General features: G+C 45.0%; 1 protein-coding gene across 1 annotated transcript; it reads left to right on the top strand.

Moving 5' to 3' along the window:
* Positions 1–403: 403 nt before the first annotated feature.
* CRYM (crystallin mu) lies at positions 404–10,653 on the top strand. Its single transcript, XM_089540527.1, has 8 exons — positions 404–588; positions 1,582–1,732; positions 3,036–3,098; positions 3,937–4,038; positions 5,555–5,738; positions 7,578–7,699; positions 8,923–9,007; positions 10,141–10,653. Exons 1-8 carry the CDS (start codon positions 404–406, stop codon positions 10,203–10,205), a joined length of 957 nt encoding a protein of 318 aa, XP_089396653.1. The 3' UTR covers positions 10,206–10,653.
* The last annotated feature ends 606 nt before the right edge of the window (positions 10,654–11,259 follow it).

Genomic DNA, 11,259 nt, shown 5'->3' with positions numbered 1-11,259 from the left:
TGGAGGTCTTTAAACAGAGGCTGGATGACCATCTGTCAATGGGGAGGCTTTGATGGAGAGTTCCTGCATGGCAGAATAAAGGGGTTTGACTGGATCAGGGCCCTTCTTGGGGTCTCTTCCAACTCTAGGACCCCTCCATTTCTCCCTGGGGAATCTATCTCCCTAGCTACCTATTCTATGTATGTGATTGTTTTCCACTGCCCCTTTCTCCCTGGGGAGGGAAGGTCCTTCCCTTCTGGTCCTGCTGCTGCCTTTGGCCAGCCCTGGCTGTCTGTGCTGCTGGCCCTGCCCTGGTCCTGGCTCCTCCTTGGCTGGGACTGGGAGGGAGGGCAAGGGACTGCTCGGCTGCAGTGCCTCTGCTCCTGCTCCCTTTGCTGCTGCTGCTGCTGCTGCCCTGCTGAGGATGAGTCTCCCGGGAGGAGCTCCTCTTTTCCTGGGCGCCGAAGCGGTGGAGCGGCTCCTGCCCCGGGCCAGCCTCCTCCTGGGCCCTTTGGAGGCCGCCTTGGGCAACTTCTCTCGGGGAGAAGGCGGAGAAGGAGGAGTGGTCCAGCCCCTCCGCACCGTGGTCCCCATCCAGAAGCACCGCGGGTGAGCCTCCAGGGCCAGGGAGGGAGGGAGGGATAGAGGGGCTTCCTAGGCTCCTGGGCCCACCTGCTTTCCAAGTAGGAGCTCAGCATGGCAGAGGACTGCAACTCCCATCATCCTTCGTCATTGGCTGGGGCTGGTCCAGATGCTGGGACCTGCAGTGCAAGTCCCAGCCTCCAGCGATATCTGGTGGCACCGCAGGTCCCAGCATCTCCACCAGCCCCAGCCAATGGTAAAGGATGATGGGAGTTGCAGTCCAACAATCCAGCAGTGCAAGTCCCAGCCTCCAACAATATCTGGTGGCACTGCAGGTCCCAGCATCTCCACCAGCCCCAGCCAATGGCGAAGGATGATGGGAGTTGGAGTCCAACAATCCAGCAGTGCAAGTCCCAGCCTCCAACAATATCTGGTGGCACCGCAGGTCCCAGCATCTCAACCAGCCCCAGCCAATGGCAAAGGATGATGGGAGTTGGAGTCCAACAATCCAGCAGTGCAAGTCCCAGCCTCCAACAATATCTGGTGGCACCGCAGGTCCCAGCATCTCAACCAGCCCCAGCCAATGGCAAAGGATGATGGGAGTTGCAGCAACAGCTACAGGACATTACCTTCCTGGCCGCTCCCTGCTTTCCTGAATTGCAAGGAGGATCTGGGCATGCCAGATTGCAGCTTCCATCATCCTTCACCCTTGGCTGGGGCGGCTCAAGATGTTGAGACCTGCAGTACCACCACGTATGGTTGAAGGCTGGGATTTGCGGCGCTGCTGTGCGGCCCTGGCTGGATGATGGAAGCTGCAGTCCGGCCTGTCTAGATCCTCCTTGCAGTTCAGGAATGCAAGAATCGGTGGTGGCACAGCATTTTGGGACCCTCCGTCCCACGCCAAAATCATTCATTCTGCTTTCTTGAAGCTTCAAGTTGCTGATTAACTTTTTGTTAGCTATCCCTGGAGTTGGTTCCACTTGAAAGGTTACCATCCTGCTTCTCTTTTCTGCTTGCAAGCTTTTTAGGAGTCATGCCCACTTACAGCGCAAGCGAAGATGCTTTGACCACCAAGCTGGTGACCTTTTATGAGCAGCCAAGTGACCCTACTGTTCCTTCGCATCAAGCCACGGTTCTCCTGTTTGATCCCAGCAACGGCACCCTCAAAGCTGTAAGTTTCAAAGGCCTTTTTATACGTCAGACATGCCTTCAAACAAGGTAACCTCTGAATACTGGGAGGAAGATTCTGGGATTTGTAGTCTAAAATGTACCACCTCCTGCTTTGAGCCTGGTTGTTCTCTTCATAAGGCAGAACACATCTAGGTTGCATAGTTGGGGATGGCGGTCTAACATACTTAAGTATTGGTTTACAATCTATAGGATGAAATATAATTTTGTCCCAACCAGAGTACACCCATATGATGCATGCAAGTTTCAAGCTCCCATTGATCCAATGGGTCCTCTCAAGATCTATTGTGGTGCAATGGTTTAGTATTGGACTATGACTCTAGAGGTCAGGGTTTGAATTCCGGCTCCGCCATGGAAGCTCATGGGTGACTGTGCAAGTCACACTCTCTCAGCCTCAGAAGATGGCCATGGCAATCCTCCTTCCCCCAAAACCTTTCAAGAAAAGATGACAATAGGGTTACCTTAGGCTCACCGTAAGTCGCAAGGCACACAACAAACCACCATAGCTATGATAACAACTAAAAAAAGGTTTTAGGTACTGACCACAAAGGAAATTAAATGATCCCTTCTTACATTACACACAGAATGTAACTTTGGCCTGTTACAGACTGCCAAAATAAAGCTGCTTCGGGTCTCTTTGGAGATATGCTGTTTAAATGATGCATGCATCCTAAGAATCCGGAAGCTGCACCAAAGCTGCACTCCAGTGCTTAGGAATGGAGTGTGGCTTTGGCGCAACCTCCGGACTCTTAGGACCCATGCATCACTTAAATAGCATACCTCCAAAGAGACCCTAAGCAGCTTTATTTGGGCAGTCTGTAACATGTCTTTGTTACTGCAACAAGGATGAATGAGAAATGACCTTTTGTTTGTATCTGTATACTACCACGTTCCAAGCCATTTCATTGTTGCTGTCCGCCTGCGGTACGGTACTTTCTACTTCCGATCCTTGTACATCTGGCCATAGAATATAAAAGCAGAAGACAGAGAATGTGCAAATATATTTTTCAAAAGTACTGTAGTTACAAGGTATGTTAATTCATTGTAAGTTATAATTTAACTTTCAAGGGCCCCCAAATAGCAAAGTAACAATTACAGCTTTCAAAAAGTGACCCTTTCTTTTTCTCATTATATAGAAGACCCTAATCCTCTCATATCTACACCACAGAAGGAGTACATTTATTAATGTCACTTTTTAATGCTCTAGTTATGGGGAAAGGCCTCTGATTTTTCCTTGCATCTTACCACATTCTTTTCCTTCTGTTTGACGCTTTGCTTTTGGAAAGGTCATGGATGGCAGCGTCATTACAGCCAAGCGAACGGCGGCCGTTTCTGCCATAGCTACCAAGGTGAGTGCTTTCATGAAGTGGACTCATGATGAGAGGCTATTTTTTATGCACAGAAAAGACGCATCACAAAAGAGTCCATTCAGTTTGGGGGTAAGGGATCGTATCTTTGAACGTCAAAGGCAATCTTTTCGTCCAATTGGCTTCATAATGTCAGCTGTTCACCCGGGGTCTCCAATTTGGAAAGGGAGAGACACACTAAATTCACATCTTTTGTAGCACTGAGTCCTTTCTAGTCATCATTGCATGGAGTTATTAGTTTGAGCCCATTGAATCTCCATAGGTGTTGAATGCCAAAAGGGATTCCTTAGCAATTAAGAGATTTGGTGCTGCCTTCCCAGCTTTTATCTCCTTGTTTCATAACAGCCCTCTTCAAAGTCCTTCTCTTTTTATCTGAGAATCCTTTGAAAAGGGTTTTTTATTGGGGAGGAGAGCTAGTAAAGAAGAAATGGAGTATCTGTAGCCATTGAGTAATGTAAGGACTGGGGTGTTTTTGCCTTAGTTGCTCCAGTCTGTCTAACAGATGTCCTTGGGCAATGAATGCTTGTGTTCAGTGCTGTCAAGACATTTAGGGACGGAACAGTTACTATCTTGCCACATGTTGCTGGACTGCAACAGCATTCCTCACCATTGGCTATGGTTCTGGAAGTGCCAGTCCAACAAGTTTGGGCTGCATGACTCCTTCCCATGCCTTCAATCCTGTTGAATCCGTAGACCAGAAATAAAAGCAGTGTAAGTATCTGTTGTGAAGTCCAAGAAAGAAATGATGTAGTGGGTATTACATGTTAGAAAGAGATGGTCTTAACAAAAATGTTTTTCTTCCTTCTGGATACGTTTTCAGCTCTTAATGCCAGTGGATTCTGAAATATTATGCATCCTAGGCGCTGGCGTTCAAGCCTACAGCCACTATGACATTTTCACTGAATTATTTTCATTTAAAGAGGTAAGAATCCCATTTAAACAGTGTTTGGTCAAAGAACTGAATTTGATTAATTATTGCTATTATTATTATCATTGCTTATTTATATGATGCCATCAATGTACATGCCACTTTACAAGTATGACAACAACAAAAGAGCAACCAGTCATGCCAAAGACATACAAATTAAAATGTATATATACACAAACGCATTGGTGAAGGAAGGAGTAATACAAATATAAAATGTGTGATATATTGCAAAACAAATTATCCAGACAGAATAAAGAATAATAATAAAATAAAATATAAAGCAAACTGACAAATAAATATAATAAAAATCATAGAATCATAGAATTGTAGAGTTGGAAGAGAGCACAAGGGCCATCCAGTCCAACGTACAGCCATGCAGGAAATCACAATCAAAGCACCCCTGACAGATGACCATCCAGCCTCTGTTTGAAGACCTCCAAGGAAGGAGACTCCACTACACTCCATGAAAGGAGTGTGTTCCATTGTCAAATGGCCCTTACTATCAGAAAGTTCCTCCTAATGTTGAGGTAGAATCTCTGTTCCTGGAGCTTGCATCCATTGTTCCGTGCCCTAGTCTCTGGAGCAGCAGAAAACAAACTTGCTCCATCCTCAATGTAACACCTCTTCAAATACTTAAAGAGGGCTACTATACTACCCCTTAACTGTCTCTTCTTCAGGCTAAACATACACAGTTCCCTAAGTCTCTTCTCAAAAGGCATGGTTTCTAGATCCTTGATCATTTTGGTCACCCTCCTTTGGACACACTCCACAGTTTTTTGAATTGTGGTGCCCAGAACTGGACACCAGTTCTGGGCACCATCTACGATCCAGGGGAAATCTATTTATATTCATGTTTTAGTTTCCCAGGGGTGAAGTGTGTCCTGGTGGAAAGTTCTTTGTCTAAGGGTGCAGTAAAGTTATGGTTCACAGGCAGTGGAGTCACTACGGGGATGCAGTGGTGCGGCCTGCACTGGGTGATACCCCAGAAGAGTGGTGACACCCAGTCGGGCCCTCCTCCCATATGCTCTCCATCCCCACACATTGTTCTCACACGCTTCCCCATGCCATCCCCATCCCCAGAAGTCCAACCCCCAGACACCCCATCCCACAGTACCTGGTGATACTATGTGCAGAGATGCCACTGCTCATGGAGTCAGAGCGCTGCGATTTTGAGTCCCTACGAGTTTAGTTACGGTACTCCCTGTAGCTGGTGGGTGTGAATGGATTTTTCATAGCAGCAGTATATTGTTGCAAGCAGTCCTTGTTGCTGTGTAAAGTAGTAAGGGGATGGCATGGCCTTGGAATGACAACTGAAACCATTAACTGTACAAAAGACCTGTTCCTGATGAAGATGAAAACTGCTAGAAGTGATTTGTTGACACTAATCCACACAGACAGCCCTTGACCTGTTAGGTTTCCATCATTCAGGATTTGTGCCTTGATAGACAGATTTCAACACACTGATGATAATCAAGAGAATTATGCCCTGCCTATTCAATTTCTCTTGAAGGTGAGGATCTGGAATCGGACTGAGGAGAAAGCCCAGAAGTTTGCTCGCTTGGCCAATGGGCCAGTGCGCGTCTGCTCTTCTGCTCAGGAGGCTGCAACTGGGGCTGATGTGATCATAACAGTCACTATGGCAACAAAACCCATTTTACATGGAGAATGGGTGAAACCTGGGGCCCATATCAATGGTAAAGTACATTCTTATGTCGATTTTTCTCTGAGCCATTGCTGCTGGTCTCTGGCAAGATACATTTTACCCGATGGACACAGATTTAATGTTGGCTCCTGGCAGGTGGATGAGATAGTCTGAGAAACTCTGGTCTAGAGGATCCCCCTCTGGCTCCGTGTTTCTACTTCATGCCATTCTGAAGACTTTCCCTCCTAGGCAAGAGGCCAGAATTATGAGTAGAGTATCTTTTCCTTTTTATCTGAAAATCACTTAAAATAGCAGAGTCTGAGGGGCCTGTGGTTTAAGGGGAGAAGTGCTTCACTGTGAAGCGGCAGGATGAGGTGCCCCCCTGTTCAGAGGATGGGTGACTGAGATTTAAACTGGACTTCAGATGGATATCTTTCCCCCCAACAAACAGAGGACAGCCACACAGCCCTTCAAACAGAAGCCATGCGCAGGATAAGAGTAAATAGAGCATGGAGAGCATAGTCTGGTCTGCCTGATGGCCATTTGACTGGTGGAGGAGGGAGGAGCGGGGATCCCTGGTGCTTCCACCCTGGCATCTTCTACTCCTTTCTTTATATATTTATCCCAGTTCAGATAACCCCATCCACTTCATTTGTGCTTTGCCCACCAAGCAGACAGGAAAAGATTTGTGAAGTGGGCAAACTGCAGAAGTCTCATTCCTACATTGGGTCATGGCCGGACCGCTGTTCTCTCCCCCCAGTCCACCCCGCCTTCCTTCCCCTCTCCTTTGCCATTGCTTTGTCTGCCCTATTTCTCCTCTTGTATTGAAGTGGCATGGAGCATTAGGGGACAATTCATGTCCTCATTCACCATCACAACACAGGCTGAAAAGGCCGAGTCTCCTTAGCATTCTTTTTCATCTTTCCCCGGCGAACCTAATGCTTTTTAGTAGGTTTCCACACAAATATACATGACCCTTGCTTCTCTGTTTGCAAACCTAAGCAAGTGTTTGCTACCTGACTGCTTTTTCTTATCCTCCAATTGTCCCAATTTGTCATTTTGCTTGTTGTTTATGTCACAACTATTACCATTACATTGGGTCATGTATCGGAATTATGATTTATGGGTAACCTTAGTACAAATTTTTTTTTACTCAGGATTCTGTAGGGTGTGGGATGGGAGGACAGTGACACCATCAGTTACTGCACCGGGTGGCACCAACTCTAGTCATGCCACTTGCTTGTCCACATGTCCCTCGGAGGGAGGTGGAGTCTCCTTCTTTGGAGGTCTTTAAGCAGAGGCTGGATGGCCATCTGTCAGGGATGCTTTGATTGAGAGTTCCTGCATGGCAGGTTGGGGTTGGACTGGATCACCCTTGTGGTCTCTTCCAACTTTATGATTCTATGTGTCTTGGTTTTCATCTGTGAAATATTAAGATGGTATAGAAAAGGAGGGGCAGAATTCTTCATTGGGTGGCAGTACCCCTTTGGCTGCTCTCCTGCCATGTCACTGCAACTCTGATCCAGAATATGTAGCTATTTCTTAAGGCTGAAGGAATGGAGTTCAAGGATGGAGTCAGGTGGCCATCTCCATTCAGACATATTGCTGCCCTGGTTCTTAAGGGCAATTTTGGTTGGTGTTGGCGCATGTTTGGGGGGGGGAGTTTTAACACCACTTCGGGCAACATTAATTCCACTAAAGCAACAGCCTTTTCAAGGAGGATACTTTCCTGTGTGATGACACCTCTGACAGGAGCCAGAGAAAGTTGATTTTTGCTTACTATATTTTCAGTTGCATCCGACTAAACTGTGGCAATGAGATGGGGTGGACCTGTGTGCGTTAACTCATAGGAATGAATGTGTTTATTAGTTTGATTTGATGTGTCTTTCAGCCATAGGCGCAAGCAGGCCAGACTGGCGGGAGCTAGACGACGATATCATGAAGAACTCGGTGTTGTATGTGGATTCAAGAGAGGCTGCTTTGCGTGAATCGGGAGATGTTATTTTATCCGGGGTAAGGAACTGGGGTTTGTTTCCCATTTTGGAAGAAATTATTGTTGAAGATACCTGTTGGCACTAGTGTTGCCCGGTTTTCAAAACAGAAATAAGAGACAGTCAAAATTCATGACATGCAAGGTGATAAGAAGGAAGTAGCTATTAATAAATCTGCATTTTACTTAAATACCAAATAAATGTGTGGATTTCAGTTAACCTAGCTATGTACTGTATTTCTCTGTAAAATATACCTGTTGTTCACACTTTCCATGATGCACACATTTCTTTGTGTAGGAAAGATCCACGTGGAATTATTTTGGCATCTTGTTCAATTTATATAAAAGAAGCAGCATTCCAACCTTCAGATAGCGGACAGCCCTTATAATGAGGGACACCTGTCACCCCAAGACAAGCTTTCTGGATGGGACATCTCTTATGTGACAGGCAGGGACAGTCCCTCTTTAGCATGGCTCTCGGTCTCACCTTAATAAAAAGCCCTGCTTCAGCATTATCTCCTACCTACCTTCTTCAGACACCCCTTTGTGTCAGAGGTCTAGGAACCCCAATGTTCAAATAGGTGTGTTTCTGAATAATACACCACAAGACAGTCTTAGCAATTCTATAAAAACAAACTATAACTGCAGATGCAGCCTTAATTGAGACATCTTATACTTGTTACTACAATAAAAGATGTCTTAATTAAGGCTGCATCTGCATTGCGGAAATAATCTGATTTGACACCACTTTAACTGCCATGGCTGCTCTCTGGTGCCCCAACAAACTACCACCCCCAGAATTCCATAACCTTGAGCCATGGTAGTTAGAGTGGTGTCAAACTGCATTATTTCTGCAGTGCAGATGCAGCCTAAGTGACAAGTCAATTACTCTATAGTTATACCAGCTCAGTAGCCAATGACATAACAAATAGATCTCTTTCAGGTACTGGTTACTTTCAGACCATGATCCATATGTTGCACGCAAAACAGCCTGATTTGCTAAAGCTGCTAAAAGTATTTCTGCTAGTTACCTGAAAAATATTGCTAGATTGTGCAGGGGATTCATTAAACTGATATTTATGTGGATGTACGGATGCATATATGTATATATTCTTTTACTGGATTTTATTGTGGGTTTCTTTTCTTTTTCTTATTTGTAATGGCTTTTAGTCAAATAAAATAAACAATTGACTGAACGGAAATAGAGGAGAGTGGTAGATATCAACACTTTTTGTTTGTTTCGCAGGCAGAGATTTTTGGAGAGCTGGGTGAGGTGCTATTGAAAACAAAACCTGCTTTGCGTGAGAAAATGACTGTGTTCAAATCACTGGGTAAGAATAACCTCCTTCTGTGTGTGAATGACAGTGCAAGACAATGCGTGAGCACTTACCTCCTTGCATGGGAATGTGGGCGATTATCTTCAAGCCTGCAACAGCTCTTTCCCTACCATCTCACAAAGGCCGTTGTCATGTTTTTGCTTCTCAAAAATGTAAGACTGAAGCAATTAGGATCAGCAAGGAAGCCAAGATGAATGAATGTATTGTCTGTTTTTCCGATGCTGCTGTCGCCCTGATCATAAATGTTTGCCTTGAGTCTGACTCCTTTAGTGCTCCAGCTGAGCAGTCTGAGTTAATTCATTGTTTAAATGCCACATGGATGTTACACGTTTCCTTTGTCACTTCACTGGTTTTCTGGTTATCTTTAAGCACAAAACTCTTCCAGGGACTAGGCAAGAGGCTTATTTCAGACAACCAAAAGGAATGAGTTTTTGGTGCCATCAAGCACAGCCAGCCAATCGGCACCCAGAAATTGGAAAAAGGACTTTTTGAGATGCCTAGAAAACCCCAGTGGACATAACCAGTCTCCAGGCAGGCTAAGGGATTTGTGGAGCTGTCCAAAAATATTTTTTCCCAAGCTCTCTCAGAATCCGTCCACACTGCACAAATAATCTGGTTTGATACCACTTTTGGCTCAATGCTGTGGAATTCCAGGAATTGTACAATTTACAGAATTCCACATCATTGAACCAAGGCAAAGTGGTGTCAAACCAGATTATTTTTGCAGTGTGGATGCAGCCAATGTCTACATATAGGGCTGGCTCAAGACATTTTGCTGTCCAAGGTGTGAAGGGTAAGATGGTGCCTCCTATACCAATTTGAATCAGTGCATCAGCTGAATCATCTTCAACACATCTGATGGGAAGCCTTCTTCCACTGCATCTGAGGGTACCAGAATAGCTTAGTCTGGTTGTGAGGAACACCCAGGTCTGCCCTCCAGCAGATGAGAAAAGCCAGGGGGCTCATCTTTGCCCTCACTGCCCACTCCAAAACACCTGCCATCTTCCACCTGAGATAAAAGCTTCTCAAGCAATCTACTTAGTCCCACTGTGTTCTTCACCTTAAAAATCATGTGTGTTGTTTTGTCATGCCATTGGCTGTGATATTAATTCTGCCCCTTTTTTCAGGCATGGCGATTGAAGATATGGTCGCAGCAAAATTAATCTTCGATTCATGGTCAGCTGCCAGCTGAAGTGAAAATCCGTGACCACCCTGAACAAGAAAGCAACGAAGTAGCATTCTGAGTTGTGTTCTTCCCCTCCAAAAAAGCCCTGTTTTAATCCTTTAGCTGGACTATCAAGTTAAAGACTGAAATTGCAATCCCATACACACTTAACTGGGAGCACTATATTGATCTCAGTGGCATGTACTGCTGAGTAGAGATGCCTATGACTGCACTGTAATTCTCACTATTTTATAGGAAGATTTTTTTAGGATGAAATAATTATATACTTAAGCACATTCAGTAGTCTTTTGTAACATTTATCTCCCCCCCAATGTGCTTCCAACTCTGACTTATACTTAGTGCAAATAAACAGATACAGATTTTTGTCTCTTTGGGAGAGTACATCATTCTGTAATATAAAAACAGGCTTGGTTTATATTTGGAAAAACCTAGGGCTTAAACAAATCCCCACATTTTCAAGAGCCTGATGGTGGCTTGATTTCAGATTTCTGCTCCTATAAAGATAATTGGTTTTTAGACCAGATATATTTCCAAATGATTCCTATTTGCTTTTCTCATAAAATCAGTAGTTGATTCATCTGGGCTGAGAAGTTTAGAGAAAAGGGTCCGAGAATGTCTAGTGTATTTCCAGATGATGCTGTGACAGTCATTTCAGTATCATGTTGGCTTAGGTGGCACTGAAATGAGAGCGAGGGGGTGGGCATAGTCCTGCCAGTATGGTTGCCAAACTGGCAGTATTCCATTCCCTGAGATTTGAAGGCCAAAATCTAAGACCAAGGCTTTGTAATGTCCTGCAACGGGGCATGCAAGAGTGGGCAATAGGGTTGCCAGATCTCATGGCATGGCCTCTCTTCTCCAGTCTACAGGGAAAGGGAAGGGAAGGAATCTGATTGAGCTTGAAAAAAAGTGTGTGTGTATGCATTTTCATCATTTGTTGTATGGTGTTTTTAGATGTGAATGACACACTGTAACCAACTGTAGCCGATGTTTAATATACCATGCTTATCAGGGGCTGGCCCTTGTAACATCAATATTATAACATCGCCAAGACTCACCCCTT

The sequence above is a fragment of the Sceloporus occidentalis genome, unplaced genomic scaffold (assembly GCF_023333645.1).
Source record: "Sceloporus occidentalis isolate IW3139 unplaced genomic scaffold, rSceOcc1.0.p SCAF_10, whole genome shotgun sequence".
NCBI classification, from domain to species: domain Eukaryota; kingdom Metazoa; phylum Chordata; class Lepidosauria; order Squamata; family Phrynosomatidae; genus Sceloporus; species Sceloporus occidentalis.
Note: the sequence above shows the minus strand (reverse complement) of the source record. Positions and strands in the feature narration are given on the sequence as shown.